The sequence below is a fragment of the Orbicella franksi genome, chromosome 4 (assembly GCF_964199315.1).
Source record: "Orbicella franksi chromosome 4, jaOrbFran1.1, whole genome shotgun sequence".
In the NCBI taxonomy this organism is placed as follows: Eukaryota; Metazoa; Cnidaria; class Anthozoa; order Scleractinia; family Merulinidae; genus Orbicella; species Orbicella franksi.
Genome location: NC_138148.1, coordinates 6,223,788 through 6,244,272, shown reverse-complemented (window position 1 = coordinate 6,244,272; position 20,485 = coordinate 6,223,788). Strand labels below are relative to the sequence as shown.

The window sequence follows — 20,485 nt, the reverse complement described above, 5'->3', positions numbered from 1 at the left end:
AAATAAACCCGCAAAAAGAATCCGACAACGCGTGGACGGTGAATCCGGATATTTTGGAGTCCGATGACGTAGCAAAATCGTGTCCAGTCTCTTATCGAACAATAAGCCAATATGGCGACACAACGTGTAGGCCTAGTTTCGGAATCGACAGATGAGCACGACGAAACAGAAGAATTCTTGGAAATAGATTTTACAGATTGGGCAAGTTGCTGCTGAACTTGTACGCTCTCATTCACCGCGATTTCATCCACTACAGCCACCTCCAAGGCTTGTTGAAATGTGCGATCTTCACTTAGGAGCTTCTAAGGGTCGCTGGATTTCGAATGCCGCAGACGAAAAAAACATTACAAGTCAACGCCAAATGTCTCAAACGGGCGTTGTAAACAGAGACGGTTTCGTTTCCTTCTTGAAAGCAAGATGGAATCTATAGGATTCTGCGAATACTAATCGTTTAGGTTTAAAATGCTGCTGTAGTAACTCACATAGCTGCTCGATTTTTTGTCTTTCGGATTCACCGGACTGCACAAGTCACGAAGAACGCTGCAAGTCTTCTTGTCGATCACAGAAATCGTTACGGCCACCTCTTTCTTTTCTGTTGCACCGATAACTGCTTCCGATGTACTGGTTGGATAACTTCCAATGTTGTTTGCAACAAAGAACTGATCAAGTCGTGCCGAATAAGCTGCAACTCTCTCGGTCGTAGGATCAAATTCTCCAATGGCACCTAATTAGCGGCAAAGCCATGGCGGCGACTACCCTGGGTGCGAGAGGTTTTTCTTGCGCGGTTTCCGGTTTCGGTCATGTCTTATGATCAGCGAAGTATTTCCGTCTGCCGCGCGCGAGAAAAAACCACTGGTACCCAGGGTAGGCGGCGACAACCACAAGCGTGAAAACAAGAAACAGCGATGTTAACAATGTTAAAAGGAATCATGCGTTATACAAGTAATCCAGGAAGTAAACGAATTAACAACTATCCCATCCTCTCCGCCAAGTATTATGACCAGGGAAACGGAACCGTTCGAATAAACGAATGAGAATAAGCAACACACGCAAAACAACACTCTTTTAATCCACGTGTCCGGCGAAGCACATGCGTTTTACGAACTCCAGAAGTCCTATGACGTAACAAGAATCTATGATATAACAGTACCCTTAGGAGACCATGGCCAATCGCACGTTTAATGTTATAATTGCCTTCCAAAACTCTGATAATCTCTTCTATAGATTCTGTCGCTACGGCATCAGACTTCATGTGAAGTACGACTTTTTAAAATGTTTCAATAAAACTCCTTTTTCATCTTTGCGTCTGCAAACCTGGACGATGTTAGACGTCAGTCGTTATTTACAAAACTCTCTTAAAAGCCAAACAAACAAACAAGATCTCTGGTCTAATCATCACACACTAAGGAACAAGGTCACATATGAAGTCCGGTTTATTAAAAGTAAATAATACATGGAATTTTTGGATGTGATAAAAGATTGCAAGTCATACTGGATGATAGTTAAGGCCGCTGCTTATAGTCAAGCGTCACAACCAATACTGGGAATCAGGAGACAAGATGGGAAATTAGGAACTTCTGATCATAGGGTAGCGCAAGTTCTTAATGAACATTTCTCTACTGTAGGGGAAAAGTTGTCTAATGATCTTCATGCTTGCAGCCATGAGCACCGTTATACCCACGTCACCCGTCTAATGCCTTGTGTTATGAACATTGTTTTATCTCACGCGGGTATTACTGACAGTCTGAAACAGCTGAAGTCTGCTAAGGCCTCTGGTCATTTCGCACCAAAACTACTTAAACACGCAAGCAAAACGCATTGAAAGAGAAGATCATTGTTATCTCTCTATTCTAAAATGGCTGCCTGTAATACTGCTCCTGCTTCATAGAAGTCTGCCAAAATTTTAGCTCTTTTTCTCGTGGATAGGAACGTAACATATTGGAAGCAGGGGCTGTCATCAGATCTGTCAGGTTTAAGCTGCTTGAACAGCTGTTGGATAGGGGTAGGGGTATGGGTAGGGAAAAGGATTATGAGTAAAAGTTTACTTTTTTTCAGATATTCCTAGCATTCTTTATTGGTATGATTGTTTTAGAGTCAGTTTTGTAGGTTTGTTTAATCATGAGTTCGAAGATGATGGATTTAACATGCATCTGAACGATTTGTGACGTGATAGTTCTATGTGAAACACTTATGGAAGTGCAATAAATCCTTTATATAACAATTTGTTTTATTGTCATAGCGTTAGTGCTCTGAAAGTTACAACGTGTTCGAAGGCCTTAAAATCCCCCCGACGGCCTCAAAGGACTCTAAAAAAACAAGTTTGGGGAGGGACAATTAAAACTAAAAACAGTAAGGTTTAAAAACTGCTGAAAGTTTTTGATGCCATTGGGTTTTAATTATATGCGATGAAAACTCTGACGATGGTAAAGGATTATTATTGTGTTGTAGGTTCACAGTGAATTAGGACCGTTTCTTGAAACTTTAATATTTTGCTTGTCAATATACCAAGATATAACCCATGGCTTTAATGTTTTTCTTTCCACTACCTCTTGCCTTGTTTCCACACGTGTTGGAGTCATTATGTTTTCCTCCTGTTCCTGTTCCAAACCCAATTCTGGAATCACAAGAAGTGCAGTTTTTTTCATTATTTCCAAGGATGCCGATTCTTGCTTTTGAAAAGAAAGAAGTACACTCAGCATTGAAGCCTTCCTTGTTACAGTTTCGCTGTAAGGATGCCTGTGAACCAATCAACTTCATCCACGTGTTACGGCCCATTGAGGTGGCGCGGTATTGCCCGTCAGCGATCAGCGAGTAGAGGGAGTTGGCCTGCTTGTTGATGACGTGGAAGTTAATCTGATTATCGACCTTCATTCCAAGACAGATCTTGGAGAAGGATGTGTTCCAGTAGGTCGGTAACTTGGTCTCTTGTGAGTCAAACCCAGTCTTTCCTCCAGGAAGGTTGCATTCAGTTTTGTCACTCCAGTACTCTGAGCCATAATGAAATGTGTTCTGAGGAGGAATAGAAGAAAATTCTTCCCAAAACCTATTTCTATTGAATGGAATTGACCAGACTTGAGATAACTTAAACAGTTTTCACATGTGATGCATGGCTTAAAAGGGGTTGACGAAACAACTGAATATTGTGAATTGAGTTTTGAAAGCCTTGGCATACACTTGTAATATACCTTGCTGCCGTCAAGCTTCATGACCGGTGTCCAACCTCCATTTCCACATCCAAAATCTCCCATATGACAGAGAACAGAAATTGGTTTTGAGTCAACATGGAGCGTAACCAGCTGACTCACCCTCGAGCTGTCAAACACAAAAATGTCTTTCAACAGGCTTCCTTTAAATCGGCAATCTTCTGTGACTAGGCTTAAGTAATTTGCGCTTTTGGTCTTTACACTCTAAAGGTCACAGAAAATAAAATAACTACTCAAATACTATTGGCTCTAAGAACCGAGGGTGTGCAACTTTATATCAGCTTGGGACGCTTTCTTAAAAGCAATAAAATGTATTCTACTTATTAAATAAATAACTATGTAGTTTATCTGTTAGAGTCCCATCCCTCATTGTCCAAGTTGTTTTGTTTTGTCTGGAGTGGACTCCATTTCCAGTCGATCGTTTTCGCAGTTCGGCTGTGAGCCTCCTCCCATGGCGTCGGTGCGGCCTCCGTACGTGCTTTGAACACTTTTCCTGAAATGTTTAATGACTTACTTGTGTAGTTCATAGAGTTCCTTGCATGATTTTGCGGGACCTACAATAGGAGAATTAAAAAACAAAACAACTGAGTGAAAAGCAGTTTAATGAACACACAGGTTTTTTTTTTTTTTTTTGCCGGTTTTACTTCGTCCCTCCCTAATTAACTGACCATGGGTCTTCGAGGATAGACGTGTAATGGCCATTGCAATGTTTTAACGTTTCAGCAAATTAGTAAGATGAGAAGGAGTTGGAGTTTGTGCAATTGGTGTTAACATCACGAACATAACTGGAGGGGAAAGAACAATATGTTTCAGAATACTGAAAACTCATAAGATCTTCCCCAGTGTTTTAACTGGAGTAATTAATTTATCTATGGTTTATTATTAAGTCATTAAGACGGAATTCACCGGAAGTTCGAATAACAAGTGGACAAAAACTTTGTACCAAGATTATTTACATCGTATTGCAAACTTCACTACGACTGTATCTTCTCAAAAAAGAAAAAAAAAAAATCATTTCTAGCAACGCCAAACGTCGAAAACAAATGTTGCATGAGCTTCGCATGAATCACTTGAAAGTATTGGTGAAATGAAACTGATGATGAAATTTTACCTGTGTTTGCACAATTTCTCTGAAATTTGAATTTTTTTTTTCTCTCGTTCCCAAGGGAAATTGTTTTCGGTGTTATTTCAGGCAACTATTTATATCTTTAGCTTTACGAAAATGTAAAAAGGACTGTAAAATACATAAAATTATTCTGGTACCAGATTTTTGTCCACTAAGAATTGAAATTGTTCGATTTTCTATCGAATTTCGTCTTAACTTGATTTATTATGTAAGATAAGTGATAAAAATATTTTACGAAGTTAAAAAGGGGACCTTAAAGAATAATACAATAAAACAATACTAATAAGCTTAAAGAACTGATTTAACCAATAATTTAGCGCGAATTGAATCACACTATTCTCCCATTCATTTAATTTTTTGGGGGTAATCAGGTATAAAAAGAGACTGGAACCTAGAAAGCCAGGCAACCCAGGGAAAAACAGCATGGCTAATCAAGGAAATATACTCTGCTGATGGATTTCCCTGCTCGGTTTATCAGGAATATCATATTTCGTCGACCAGAAAACACGAAAATTACAGAGAAACAAGTTCTAAAAACGTAATGGCTACAAAGCCCTGAGAAAAGTTAATCACTACGGCTTAAAGTTTGGCTTCGACGGTTTAAAAATCGAAGTGAACAAAGTTGTTACACTCTAAAGGTTTTAGGCGAAAGGACATCTAGTGAGAGCTGGTGATGTTGCTCTCGCACTGCGGCCATACTGTTACTAAGTAGCATCATCTGTATTGATGTGAAGTTTATATGAAATAATTCATATATGAACTGCGGTTGTAGATGAAAGTGAAGAATGATCATCGCAGTTAATTTTCCAATTTAAGCAATTGGAAAGAAGAAGCCTGAAAAAATCAGGGCTTCAACGGGATTCGAACCCGTGACCTCCGCGATACCGGTGCGATGCTCTACCAACTGAGCTATGAAGCCACACATTGGGAGCGAGGTCAATTAATTGAGTTCATATCTTCCCGTGAGGAGTGAAATGATGTGAAGTTTATATGAAATAATTCATATATGAACTGCGGTTGTAGATGAAAGGGAAGAATGATCATCGCAGTTAATTTTCCAATTTAAGCAAGCCCCGTTGAAGCCCTGATTTTCTCAGGCTTCTTCTTTCCAATTGCTTAAATTGGAAAATTAACTGCGATGATCATTCTTCACTTTCATCATCTGTATTATTATACTTAAAAAACGCAACGATTAAAACTTGGAAGCCGACAATTTCCCAACAATATTTTTGGTCTCGGCTTATACCAAAAGACAGTCAGTGAACATTTGGGACTTTGCACCGGAGTAAGGAGGTATGCGGGATGTTAAATCTGTTTTCTCAGTAAAGTATTTAAGTCGTTACGTGAGGAATTACGTGACTCGCTGTTGCTTCATCTGGCCTTTTCAACTGAGCGTGCGTGTCCGAGATCTCTAGCCATGCAATGTCATCCGGCGTTTTATCGTGCTGCTTTTTAAGGTGTTGTCCAACTGCCGATCTGTTGTGTCCTCAATTCGTTGGTGTAGCTGTCGAGTTAAGTATAGCCGACATAACCTGCATTGCAAAGGTCGCACTTTATTATTTACTTAATTATTTAAATTTACCTTTATAACACTTTGTTCCTGTGAATCCAGGAAGACAGATACAACGAAAACCTTTACTGGTGAATCCAGCTTGACAGGTTCCATTGTTCAAACATGGGCTGCTACTACAGGGATTCTGTTAGGAGAAAAAGTCGAGATATCTTCTATTAGACTGAATTTCAAAGCATATGAGAAGATTCTGGTGGTTGAAGCAGGTTGTAAAAAATTTCACATACACATTGAACGTCTACCGCACACAGCAGCAAATAGCAAATTGGAGGGAGTTCAAAGAACAACTGAGAACAAGGATTTTAACTGGAAAACACTTATTTTACAAATTTCTACTGCGCGCTTTTTTTATTGACTGCAAGTAATTAGGAGTCTTTTGTATGACATTACCTCGATAGCAAGATAGGTAAAAGCCGGTTTATTTACAAGAGAATTTGCAAGCTGGTTTTCATCTGTAGCGTTGTTCAACTCGCATTTTTGTTTTCCTTCCTCCAACGGTCCTAAATTGATGGACACACAATTGGGCTCCATATAGCACATCAAGCGACAGCTCCCTTCACTGGGCACCTCCGCACTCCTGATCACGTGGTTCTTCATTGCCTTGTTTGCGACTGGTTCCTTGAATATGATGTCGCGACATTCATCGTCTTAAAAAAGAATTAAACAAATTAAAACTTATGTCTTAAACGTTAATTGCTAACAAAACGGGATGGTCTTTCTGAGTACAATATCTTCTGAGGAAAGACTACGTATCTGAATTTCCGTTGAGCATTTTATTGTTGTCTTTTTTAATTAAATTTTTGCCTTTATTTCGCCATATATATTGCTTACATATACTGTATGATTTACTTTCTAAATTGTTATTATGCCGATATTCATATACAATATTGTTCTTGGTTTGAATTATCTGAATTGTTGATCACTCGAATCTAATTCAATTGACATATAACATGAAGGGTGGTAATCGAATTTTGACTGTTTTCATCATTTGAGATTCTGGAAGAGGGGACAATGCAGAAAGTTTCACTAGAGCATATTTATGTTTTGCCTAGGAAATCAATTCGACAGGAAAAGCCCAGTCAACGCTGTGCTTTTATGCAGACAAATTCAGGCTCTGTAAAACCACCTATTCCGAAAATCCAACCAGGAAAATAAAAAACAAACTAGGAGAGTATGCTTACCAGAGCAACCACAACATATCGAGGAAATGATTCCAAGTGAAATACAAATGATGTAAAGGTTGATTGCAAATTTATGCTTTAACTGAATCTCCAGTGAAAAAGCCATCATTTTCTGGATGATACCTTGAGAGTCTCAGGGAGTTTCAGCAAGTTTCTGCCTTTAATTTGACAGCAGATGTTCTTGTGAGTAATTTCGTAAGTCTAATGGTTGGTTTTCCAATATTGACAGCTTTGTATAAAGTGGTTGGTTGCTAAGATGCTGTAGCGGGTGGCAATGAAAATTGGCTAATTATCAACTTAAACAGTTAGCTATAAAAAATTGCCAAAAAAACTTTTCTTAAAAACATTTAAGAAATTTTTAAAAACGGTTAAAAAATACACGACGTTTCAACGTTCTCGGACGTCATTATCGAAGACGGCAACACGATCAGAATAGTTCTTCCCTTCAAAGATCAGATAGCCGGTAATGCAGTCCGTAGGCAATTACGTGATCTCAGCAATAAGATTGCCGTCACTTAACAGCCAAGTTTTGTGAGGAAAAAACTGGAGCAAGATCTTAAGCCGAAAGAAATTAAGCCGAGTATTGTAAGTCAGCTTTGCGTTGTTTATAAATTTGCATGTGATCCGTGCGAGGCAGATTATGTTGGTTATATAGCGCGACACCTTCATCAACCCATTACTGAACACAAGTATTCGGCTATCGGTAAACAGCTTTTAGAAGTGCACGGTGACAAAAACTTTCTTAATGAGGGCCAATTTCGTGTTCTCAAGAAGTGCCTCGGGAAATTTGGCAGCCTCGTTTACGAAATGCTATTCATCAAAGAACTGAGGCCTAGCCTTAAGACTCAGAGTGACTCCATCAGTGCTAAACTCTTTGTTTAGCTTGTAGCATATTTTTATGTTACCCTTCTTTTTAACGAACCATTGTTTTCGTTGTAGTTGTAGAATATTCATATTGTTTTTTTGTTTTTTGTTTTTTTCACTTGATAACGGACGTCCGAGAGCGTCGAAACGTCGTGTATTTTTTAACCGTTTTTAAAAATCTTTTGAATGATTTTAAGATTTATAGCCAAATGTTTTAAAAAGTCGCTTCGTTTTATCAACTTTAAGAACAGAAATTTAAAGAGTGGAAATTGACAAATGACTAAGCACTAATTTCTCTTTAAAAATATAACCAAATTATTTTGGCTGGCTTATTACTGCATACTGGGCACTAGCCAGAAAAAAAACAAAAACAAAAACAAAAAAACAAAAAAAAACAATTATGACCGAGGCCATGTCCATGGTTTACTCTTCCTAGGTATTAAGGGTGCTTATGATGACTATAAACAACAAAAACGGCACTGGCACAACAGCCGAAAAAATAAATTATGCTATGATTATTCAAACTATGGACAATTAGCAAGTGTAAAACAGCGACTGTGTCATCACGCTCCTCAATTCATCGAGAACCTTGAAAAGAAGAGTCTTTCTTTTCGAGGCGCCCTTCCTGTAGGCCAACATTCTAGACAAACGAGCAAGCAGTGCTTCATGTTTATTTCTATCCTTCAGATTAACTTTCTTGTCTTTGAACCCCTTTGAAACAAATCCCACATTAGCCATTAACTCTCACAAGCTCTGCATGTAGATATCACGGTTACAGGCATCAGACACCACTATGTGAAAGAGACTTCAATTGATGTAAATCCTCCTCAACTTTACTTTTGTAAGCGAGGAAATGCTCGTTTGTTGCTTTTAGTCATAATTGACATAATGTTCTCGCGTGAATTTTCCCTTCCACTGCAAGTCTCCACTAAGACATATCCGTCCAATAATTCTGTCTAATATCAGTCGAGAAAAAGGTCGAATGGTTTTTGCTATCTCTAATTTCACCCGATCCTGTCAAACCCGTATGAGAAAATGATGCCAAAAAACGCTTATTTTTTATCTAATTTTGTTATTTTCCTATTACCATTAAATTGAAAGGATTTGCTTCAAAAACATTAACATTCCTTACTGGGTGGGAGCATAGCATAGGCCAGGTGATGAGCCCGTACGGGTTGTCATCAAATCAGCTAAATTACGACCTGCTGGGTTGGGTCAGTACTTGGACGGGTGACGGAGTTAGTAATGAAATGGAAAATAAAAATTAAAATATACCCGCCCGCCTTTAGAGTAGGGGCAAGAGTTGGGATGAAGTAAGAATAATATATAAACTCAAGCTGCCGTTTTGTCACTGTTTGATAGCCATTTTGACAATTTATTTATGGTTTTTCTTCTCGCTCATGACGGAACGGTTACCTGAATAAAATGCCGTGCAATTTGATGCTCTTCATCCCTAAAACAACGAAACAAAAACACTTGTGCAATCCTGAAAGTAAAAAATTAAGGCAATTTCCACTTAATATTACCAGCAGGAATTTGTATTAGCAAAGGGTTAATGGCGCAAACAGCCCAAATATCACGAATGATTTTTATGATTTTGGCTTCACGCTAAACCGTGATTTAGTGTTGGAGCAAGATGTCTCATTCTTTGTCGTCACTGAAGCAACGTTAAGACTGTTAACGCGATGCATCACGCTAGACACGAACTGAATAAAAACGTTTACTGCGCCTTTCAATAACGTGCGGACTCTAAAATTCAAAAGTCAACCGCAAGCGCGTTTTTCGCTGCCATTAATCAAATATCCGGCGGCTCCTCCCAGTTTTCGATTATTGCCTAGCGCGCGGTAATCAAATTAAATCGTTGAGCACAGTTCAGACAACATAGTCGGAGGCTGGGAGGAGCCGCCGAACATTTGATTGACGGTAGCGAAAAACGCATTTGTCGGTTGAGCTCTGAATTTAAGAGTCCGCATGTTATTGAAAGGCGCAGTAAAGAGCGCTTGTGAAACTTAGTAATTGGTGAACGTTTTGGCTCTTTGGGTGTGATATTTGAGGAGAAATTGGCTTTCAAAAATGGCAAAAGTTCTTGTTGGCAAAAGCGTTAATAAGCTCATACTTTCTTTGTAAAATTTTAATTTTTTAACTCCACGTCGCACAAAAAGATTTCGATTCATCGGGGCTCAAATTCTTTGTGACGGTTAATCGTGCTGTGCTCTTTCATTATTCCGAACCTATGTTTTTGTATCTCCATGAGAAACAGCATCGCTTATGCTACAGCTACTGAGCAAATTTTGTAAACAAAGATTCTCCTATTCCCTTCTCTGCGAAAAGTCCTAGGTCAATGAAGAAAAATGAAAACAGCGACATCAGCAAAGATTCGCCTATACAAATATAATTTGCTGAAATTAACCACATACGCGTTAATTTGGTTCCTTTTGCCACTGAGTATAGGTAATATTTTTAATTACGAATGCAATTAACATTTTAAATTGCAGGTGAATTTTAGAATTCTCTCGAAATTGCACGAATCTTTATTCGGGAACAACTTAAAGGAATTTTTAAATACCACGAGGAGTGTAAATCGTTAATTGCGTCAGCGTTCACTCAATTACTCTTTTATTATATAAAAGATAATTTTTACGATATAAAAGAGAAAATTACGAACGCGCGAGTATTAATTTTTCCCGCAGTGCAATAATGATGAATTGTCCATCTCCCCTACGTTCACAGTAAAGTTATAATTTTTTTTTTTTTTTTTGCATGGCTTTTAGGATCGGGGAAGAAAATTTCTTAGATGAAATATCATTGCCCTATAAATCAAGCGAACCAACAAAAATACGTTTCTAAACAGCCTTGATAGTGAACTTCTTTGATCAAAGTTAAACTCTTGCGAGGAAAAAAAAGCAGGAAATAATAATAAAAAGCATGCATTTTTATATACTGGAAAATGAGTCAGAAAATAACAAGACTGAGCTCACCTTTAGCACAGGTTGCCTCTTGCACGAGAACAAACGAAACCAACAGAACGGCGAAGATCAAAACATAAAGCATAGTGACAGGTACCAGAGGCTAAATATGCTATAGTAAATCCCAATGCGACGCTCACGGCTTTTCTTTTTCCTCACAAAAAAACCGAAAGCTTTGAAGTCAATATTTGGCTTCTTTGGAACTCATGGTTTTATATTTCCTTTTTGTATTTGTAGCCAATCAGATAAGCTCTTATAAATGGGCTGGGGTCATTCTCCGTTAAACTACAGCGCCAGCATTCTTCTCTGTTACTGACAGTAAACAGAAAATTGTCTTTCGGAAAATGGGTAAGGAATGTTTTCTTTTTTTTTTTAAAAAAAAACTAAAATTCCTGCTAGCGCCTTTGTTTTGTTTTGTTTTTTTGAGAAATATATTAAACACAGTCATAACTTATTATGAAAATAAACTGGAAAGAATAACGGTTCAAATACCATGTTCAAGACAACAAACCAGTAAAGAGAAAAGAGAGGAATTCAAAATCCCTGCTGGCGTCTTTTTTCGAGAAATTTTCCACTCAGTCATTATTTTTTTGATGAAAATAAACTAGAGAGAACAAATTTCTCCAACCAGTGCTATGGTTAAGGTAAGGAGAGTTTGTGTTTTGGGGTTTCAATCCTCAGTTCATATTTTGATGAGTCATTTTTCCTGTTTATATGATTTTTAGTTAAGATGTTTAGCAAACGTTTCACTTAAATATAATGTACGTAGCAAGTGCATTAGTGGTTAACCACTGGGAATTAAATTATTCAATAATTTATTGGGATATTGATGTCTTGACTATAGTCCTTCAGCTTATTATGGCAACATATCTAAATATGGAAAATTAGTGTTCGTATTAATTATGGTATTTGAAATTAACACAACTTAAAGCGAATTAAATAAAAGCGAAATTTTAAGATTCCCGTAATTTTCTCAAGCGTTAATTTCCTGTAGTGTTTTTTTTAATCAGGAGATGGTGCTCCAAATAGGCCTTATTCACGATAACCGCCATGTTTGTTTTTACATTGTAATGCAAAACAGGCACGTGATTTCTTAAGGGTCAAACAAGCTAAAGTCGACAAATTTCAGCTGGTTTCTTACCATGTCTGATAATTTTTCATGTCCATGCTTTGGTTTCAGTATTGGGGTGAAAATATTCCAAGTTTTACAGAATTTCGGCGCTTTCAAAAAAAGAAAACGGCTCGCGTAGTTAATGAGTCAAGTAATCAATAAACTTTTTCAAACTTAAATTAACAATAAAATTATTATTCCATAACTTGGCTCCCAAATGTGATTTTGGTGCAGATACTTGATCATTTAGGCGAGCCGATTTTCAGAAAAATGGAAACCATTTAAATGTTTGCCCTTTGGCGGACAACGTGGCCAATTTGCATTGTAACAAGAACACCATCATGTTGGCTATTGTATAGTTCTAGCGCTATACAAGTCTATTATTATTATTATTATTATTATTATTATTATTATATGGGCTATTAATCATGTGTACAATTATTAGACTTCATTTGATATGGAACACTTTGTTGTAACATCCAACTTAATGTTGACGCCAACGAAGCACAACACTTCCACTAATAACCATGCTGGTTCTTTTCATTTTATATTAAATACCAATTGCCCTAATTAGCCTAAGAAACAGAAAAAGTGAAGGATTCTGGTGGTTGTACAGTAGTCAAATGACGCCATCATGCAAATCGCCTATTGTTAGAATATGAACCATTAGTACTCACAACATTGAACTCTTCTTTGTAACAGTTGATCTGTAAGGAGGCCGGGGACAGTTTTAACGAGGGTAGAAACTAGTTTATGCTCTAAACTACATTTACAGTATATGTTTTTAAGTCTCATCCCATGCAACTTCAAAACGTTTATTATATATATCTTACTAGATGTTTTTGTGTGTGGTATCGCTGTATATTTTTACGAGTTGTGGCGTATTTTGACAGGCCCTACGGGTTCGTCAAAATACAAACAACGAGTAAAAATATAAAGCGATACTACACACCAAAAAATCTAATAAGAGATTTATTATCCAACTGCTGTAGTCAATAAATTTAGCAGTGAAAAAGGAAGAGAGTGACAGTTTTTTTGTGAGCGCGCCGACCTGTCTGGCAAACAGGTTTTCTACCGTACAAATAACTGTACAATATCGCTGTATATTTGTGCTATTATTTGGACGGTATTCGCTGCAGTTGGATAATAAATTCGCTATCATTGCACCAAGATGAATCCCATGGCTTTGATATGTGTCTCTCCATTATCTGGCCGGTGTGTTGAAGCTTCGTTTCCACATGTGTTGGATTCTTGAGGATACCCTGCTGTGCCAAACCCGATTCTGGAGCCACATGTAAAGCAGCCACTGTCGTTGTCATTGATGATACCAATTCTTGCTTTGGAAAAAGTTATGTCGTCGCACAAAACGTTGAACCCTTCCCTGTTACAGTTGTTTTGCAAAGAGGCCTGTGAACCAATCAGCTTCTTCCACGTGTTACGACCCAGTGAGGCGGCGTGGTATTTCCCTTCAGCGATCAGTGAGTACAGAGAGTTGGCCTGCTTGTTGATGACAATTAAGTTGATCTGTTGGCCGATCTTCATACCAAGACAGATCTTGGTGAAGGATGTGTTCCAGTAGGTCGGTAACTTGGTCTCTTTTGAGTCAAACCCAGTCTCCCCTCCAGGAAGGTTGTATTCAGTTTTATTGCTCCAGTACCCCGAGTCATAATGAAAGGTGTTCTAAACAAAAGAAAACGATAATGTATTTATATAGCATTATAGAGCTTAATGAGTTTTAGTTTAATTGATATATATATAGGCAGAATAATATGGTTTTCCAAACGGTGACTTCCAGTAGAAGGATCAAAAGATACCGTGCTTCAATGTGAATTTTAGTTAAGTGTAAGATGAGGCGTCGTGAAGCAAACTTCTAACTGTTCCGGCTTTTAATGTCATTAAAAGCCGGAACAGTTAGAAGTTTGCTTCATGACGCCTCATCTTACACTTAATATATAAATATATATATATAAACGTTTGATAAAGCAAGGACGGACAACTTCTGACGGTAAAAAAAGTTAAAAAGTTAAAAATTTAAATTTTTAACTTTTTAACTTTTTTTACCGTCAGAAGTTGTCCGTCCTTGCTTTATCAAACGTTTTTAAATTCATTTTTGCGGTGAGGTTTGGACTGTGAATCTTCATTCATCCTCCTGACGCAGTGGCATTCTTTGTTGGCTTGAGGCATTTTATAACCGTTTTATATATATATATATATATATATATATATATATATATATAAAGTGTAAAATTTGATTTTCGTAGAACAGTGCTCAATACATCAGAGTAGAGCGAAGTATACAATGTTGGAGGAAAAACACAAATAAACTACAAGTTCATCCCTACAAGCCTGTTTCGTGGTTGCCCACTCATCAGGGGATCCCCTGATGAGTGGGCAACCACGAAACAGGCTTGTAGGGATGAACTTGTAGTTTATTTGTGTTTTTCCTCCAACATTGTATGTATATATATATATATATATATATATATATATATTGTTTATTTATTGACAGGGAACAAAACAGTTGTTCTGAAAGCAACTGGTTAGAAGAGGCTTTTACCGTATTATCACCACGATCGCTGCAAGAGACTGGGGAGCAGGGAAGGCGCAGTGGTGCGAAGGAAACGTTTCTGGCCAACATTAGAAATATTTTATCGGGCATTGAGGTTCATTTTACGAGCTAAACTTCCTTAAAAGCGTTCTTTCTTAAATGTGAGTTCTTGATGGCGGAAATGTGGTCTAATCAATTATTAGTTAAACTTTGGCGACCTGTCAGCCCATCTTCCAGAAGTATTTGACATTTGCAGCTTTTTATTTTCTAAGAATTAAGACCTGAAAAATGCCACACCTTGTTGCCGTCAATCTTCATGAGTGGAGTCCATCCTCCATCTCCACATCCAAAATCTCTCATGTGACAGAAAACCGAAATTGGTTTTGAGTCAACGTGGAGCGTAACCAGCTGACTCACCCTCGACCTGTTAAATATAAAAATATCTTTAAACAATCTGCTCTTAAATAAGGAACTTTCTCTGATCAGTTTTAAGTAATTTGCGCAGAAAATACAATAATTGCTCAAATACTATTGGCTCCAAAAAACCACCGCTCTGCCCATTTGTACCAGGTTGGCACCTTTTTCTTGAAGCTAGAAAATGTATTCTAGTTATTAAATAATTAACTATCCAGTTTATCTCTTAGAGTTTCATCCCACATTGTCCAGGTTTTTTTGTCTTGTCTGAAGTGGACTCCATTTGCAAGCGTTTTCAGAGTCCGGTTGTGAGCCTCCTCCCATGGTGTGGGTGCGGCCTCCGTGCGTGCTTTGAACACTTTTCCCGAAAAGTTGAATGACTTACTTGAGTAGTTCATAGAGTTCCTTGCATGTTTTTGCGGCACCTGCAGTAGAATAATTGGAAAACAAAAGGAGTTTAATTTGCAAACATTTTTGTTTGCCGGTTTTACTTCGTCCCTCCCCAACTAACTACCCCTGGGTCTTCGAGGATACATGTATCATCAACATTACATCATTGTAACGTTTCAAAAAGATTAATGAGATGAGGAGGAGTTTAAATTTGTGCAATCGATGATTACATTACGAACATAACTGGATGGGAAAAAACAATATGTTTCGGAATACTGAACACCCATAAGATTTTTCCCCGTGTGTTAACTGGTTAGTTATTTAGTTGCTATTAAGTCATTAATTTATTATTTAATTAATTATTTCAATTTACCATTACGACAGTTTGTTCCTGTGAATCCAGGGCGACAGATACAACGATATCCTTTGCTAGTGAATCCAGCCTGACAGGTTCCATTGTTCAAACATGGGCTGCTGCTACAGGGATTCTGTGAGGAGAAAAAATCGAGATATTTTCTACTAGACTGATTTTCAAAGTGCATAAGAGGGTTCTTGTCTTTGAAGAAGGTTGTAAAAAGTTTCAAATATGCATTGAACGTCTACCGCACACAGCAAATAACAAATTGGAAGGAGTTCAAAGAACTAAGAATACTGGCATTTTAACTGTAAAACTCTTATTTTACAAATTTCCATTGTGGGCTTTCTTTTTTCACTGTAAATAATCGGGACTATTTTGTATGACATTACCTCGATAGCAAGATAGGTAAAGGCCTGTTTCTTTAGAAGAGAATTTGCAAACTGTTTTTCATCTGTAGCGTTGTTCAACTCGCATTTGTGTTTTCCTTCCTCCAATGGTCCTAAATTGATGGACACACAGTTGGGCTCCATATAGCACATCAAGCGACAGCTCCCTTCACTGGGCATTGCCACACTTTTGATCACGTGGTTCTTCAATGCCTTGTTTGCAACTGGTTCCTTGAATATGATGTTGCGACGTTCATCGTCTAAAAAAGAATGAAAGAAATTAAAAATTAAGTTTTAAAAATTAGTTGCAAACAAAACAGGATAGTCTTTCTGAGTACAATATTGTTCTTCGTTTGAATTATTTGAAATATTGAAACGATTTATTTGAAATGCTGGAAGAGGCGACAATGCAGAAAGATTCACTAGAGCATATTTCATGTTTTGCCTACGAAATCAATTTAGCAGGAAAAGCCCAGTCAGTCTTGTGCCTGAATAGACCAGAGAAATTCAGGCTCTGTGAGACCATCTACTCGAAGACTCACTATAATAAGACAATAGAAAACAAGCTAGGAGAGCATGCTTACCAGAGCAACCACAACATAATGAGAAAATGATTCCAAGTGAAATATAAAGGATGTAAGTGTAGATTGCAAATTTGCGCTTAAACTGAATCGCCTGAAAAGAACCCATCATCTTCTGGAAGATAACTCAAGAGTCTCAGTCCGTTTCAGCAAGTTTCCGCTTTTAATTTGACCGCAGTTGTCCTTGCTTTAAAGATTATTAAGTGTCATTATTCTAAAGGCTGGTTCGCTAATTTTGTCAGTATTGAATAAAGCGATTGGTTGCTAAGATGCTGCAGCGGGTGTTAACGAAAACTGCTAACTATCAACAGAAATTTGGAACGTTGATATTGGTAAGCACTTCATTGCCTTGTTTGCAACTGGTTCCTTGAACACAATGTCGCGACATTCGTCGTCTTTGAACTACACAAATTAAAACTTAATATTTAAAAAATGCAAAAAGCTATAGTCTATGTGGATTTCTCTTCTATGAGTACATTTTTTTTCTGATAGAGGACTGCATATCAGAATTTTTGTTTATAACTTTATTCTCTAATTTTTACTTTCGTTTCTCCCGCAGCGGGTGGCAATGAAAATTGCTAACTATGAACAGAAATTTGGAATGTTGATATTCACAAATGGGTAGGCACTTGATTGTCTTGTTTGCAACTGGTTCCTTGAACACAATGTCGCGACATTTGTCGCCTTTGAAATACATAAATTAAAACTTATAATTAAAAAAAACAAATGCAAAAAAGTATAGTCTATGTGGATTTCTCTTCTCTAAGTACATTTTTTTTTTGATAGAGTACTGCATATCAGAATTTCTGTTTATAATTTTATTCGCCAATTTTTACTTTCGTTTCTCCCCCAAAATTGTTTGGATTTCAGGGCCTTTACAAGCTGCACGGTGTTCTTCCCGTGTTGTGTTTATGCCAGCATTAAAACTGTAGTTTTCGTCGTTGAATTATTGACTATCTATTAGTCCCACATAACTCAATGGACACATAACATCGAATAGGTTAATATTCAAAGTAAACCTGTCTTCACGTAATGTGGCTATATATATATATTTTTTCAGAATAACGGCATACCTCATAGTCCCTGACGTGCACAACACTCGGCGTCCTTATCGGTCACTATCATCTGAGATATGGGAGCATGCAGAGGGCAATGCAGAATCAAACATTTACCAGAGCACACATTTAATGCATTGCATACGAAATCATTTCTTCAGGGATATGAAAGGCCTGCAGCCTTCTACTTTAGTTGCATGGACCAGTGAAGGTGACCGAAATTCGGGTCGTCAAGATCATGAAAGACTCAGTCAAGACAATAACTAACAGACAAGGTAAGGACTTACCAGAGCAAGCACAACATAACGAGAAAATGATCGCAAGTGAAATGTAAAGGATGTAGACGGTGACTGCAGATTTAGGCTTGAAGTGAATTTTCGCGGAAGAAGACATCATCTTCTGCAGCTTGAGAGTCTCAGCTAATTTCTGCTTTATTCCGCAGATGATCTTGTTTCAAAGAATGTTAATGAAAGCTTTTAATGGTTCAATACCTTGTATTGACTGAATTGAGCAAAGCAATTGGTATATAAATAACTGCGCTGTAGTCTTTGACGAGCGACAGGTGAAAATCAACTAATTGATAGCTCTAAAAAAAACGGCAATTTGGAAAGTTGACCTCGACGGACGTTTCATGGTTAACTTTTTTCTCTGCAGGGTGAAATACCAAAAATACAGACCATATTATTTTAATATGGCTGGTGACATAGAATTAATCCTTAATTTAAAATTTTACATGTGAAATTACAAAATATAATTTCCATGGCAACGTTTGTTGCGAAATTTCTCGATACAATAAACATTCAAAAACCCGCAATCGTAAGTGTAATTTATCACCCATGATATTAAAAAAAATTATTAAGTAGTATGCTCGTAAAAATTAAGAAATAATTTCACTAGGGCTTTGTCAAAATTCCCTCGCCTTTAGGTGAGAGAAATTATAAGAATTTTGATACACGCGCGTCACTCACAGTCATTTCACTCGTCACCAGCCGTAAAATTATGCCACTCAGGAATCCTCAATTTCCCGTAACCATGGTAACCTGTACATTCAGATGGCTGTCTCAACACTCTCAAGTATTGCGACAATCAACAACATCTAGAAAGAAATTTCTCCTCGATCTTCGCTCTCTTTAATTGTTTGCATGAAATGTTTCCACAAAAGTTGTCTTCTAGGTATTTTGGGTACTCGGGTTGTCCTTCGTTGTTTTAACGAGGTTAACATTATTCAGTGTAAGGGGAGGAAAAAACATGGCTGCACGTATTCTTTATTTGTTCTTCGTATCGCGCCGAAACACTAAGCGGTAAATTGAGTCTGGTACACGCTAAATGGCTTTTACGCTGTTTGTAGGACACGTTTTCCTCAAAACAGCTACATCTGTTTCAACCGAATTCCACAGGGGTTTGAATCTGAGCGGTAGAATAATAAGTGGGATAACTTGAAAAGAATTCTGAAAAACATATCAATTTTATTGCAATACTAACGACGGATACCCATTTCATAAATCCGAGGCCCCGTCCACACTTGTCCGGATATTTTCTAATCCGCAACTTTTTCTTTCCGGATACAGCTTCCGTCCACACGCATCCGGCGAATTCGGCAGCGAATCCAGATATTTTGGTATTCCATCTCCAGAGATGAAAAAAAAAAAAAAAAAAAAAATCCGCAAAGAATCCGATAACGTGTGGAGGGTGAATCCGGATATTTTGGAGTCCGATGACGTAGCAAAATCGTGTCCAGTCTCTTATCGAACAGTTCTTGGGTTTCACGTGACGTCACAAGCTTTGCTTAAATCAGTATCCTCCATGTTGGTGTCCCTCGGATTTCAAATTTATGCTAATAATAGTCCATTTCTACAGTGAAGCTTCTCCATTATCGCTCTATTATTTCGCCAACTACATGAATATCTAGAAAGAAAAAAACGATAAAAGTACAGGGCATTCATCTAAAGGTATCCCAGTGCTCTCTGAGTATGCCAAAAGCTTAGAGAGTCGAGTAAAGGAAAGATATCCGCAAAAGGTCTCGGTCATCGGGGTTGACCCAGCAAGCATAACAGCCGAGCAGAATGCTTGCCTCCTGTGAAATTCTCGGACTTGCTGAGTTGCCTCGTTCTTGAGACCGGCTTCTACACCAACAAGCAGTTCAAGAGTCTGGAGGCGTTTAATCAAATGGTGTCGGGATTCGTACAGTTTGTATCCTCAGTTGTAGGCAAAGTAATAGCCGGTAAGTATGTCGTGACAGCATGTGTTCGGCATTCACAGCGTATGAATGATCCTTTAGTGAACATTTGGGTCATTTCCGAAAACGATGGGACTATTTTGTCTGGGACTATGGGATGGGACTATTTTTCTCAGCCCCTTTAGGGATGCAAAGCTGGACTGGCAGAGTCATGCTGGCTGAGTCATGAAGTGCCGGATGTGAGGGCTAAGAACATCGATTTTTCATCGGCTAACAAGCTCAAAGAAAAGCTCAACCAGAAAATTGAGGATCTAGAACAGCCGCAAGTCTCGAACCATGTAGCAGCTCCTAGTTCTGGCCGGCGCCTCAGCTCATGCAGCGCATGCATCGGTGCCTTCAAAAGAGGAAATGGTTCAGCTTTATGCCAAACTCAACCAGTGCAAAATTAAAGCAGTAGCTTTAACTTTAATTGATCCTTTTGCTGACCAGTTTATCGACCAAAGTCGCTCTGTTCCGGTAGTTTCAGAGCGAAGCGTTTGCAACAAACTCGTTCACT

General features: G+C 38.0%; 2 protein-coding genes and 1 pseudogene across 3 annotated transcripts in view; all 3 read right to left on the bottom strand.

Annotated features, from left to right (window-relative positions):
- LOC145484288 (uncharacterized) overlaps nt 1-18,103 on the bottom strand; it is a 73,897-nt pseudogene extending 55,794 nt beyond the window's left edge. Inside the window, exon 1 of the transcript XR_014048997.1 lies at nt 18,041-18,103. The product of XR_014048997.1 is annotated as an uncharacterized LOC145484288 (transcript). The remainder of the gene's footprint in view (nt 1-18,040) is intronic.
- On the bottom strand, nt 1,388-7,343 carry LOC145484318 (putative skeletal organic matrix protein 5). Its single transcript, XM_081462956.1, has 6 exons — nt 7,081-7,343; nt 6,290-6,546; nt 5,912-6,026; nt 3,718-3,757; nt 3,186-3,312; nt 1,388-3,009 (listed from the first exon to the last, which is right to left on the bottom strand). The coding sequence occupies exons 1-6, from the start codon at nt 7,187-7,189 to the stop codon at nt 2,497-2,499; spliced, it is 1,161 nt and encodes a 386-aa protein (XP_081319082.1). The 5' UTR covers nt 7,190-7,343; the 3' UTR covers nt 1,388-2,496.
- Nucleotides 12,661-16,810, bottom strand: LOC145484260 (uncharacterized). The gene is made up of 6 exons (XM_081462901.1): nt 16,702-16,810; nt 16,121-16,377; nt 15,753-15,861; nt 15,369-15,408; nt 14,867-14,993; nt 12,661-13,701 (listed from the first exon to the last, which is right to left on the bottom strand). Exons 1-6 carry the CDS (start codon nt 16,808-16,810, stop codon nt 13,180-13,182), a joined length of 1,164 nt encoding a protein of 387 aa, XP_081319027.1. The 3' UTR covers nt 12,661-13,179.
- Nucleotides 18,104-20,485: the final 2,382 nt, after the last annotated feature.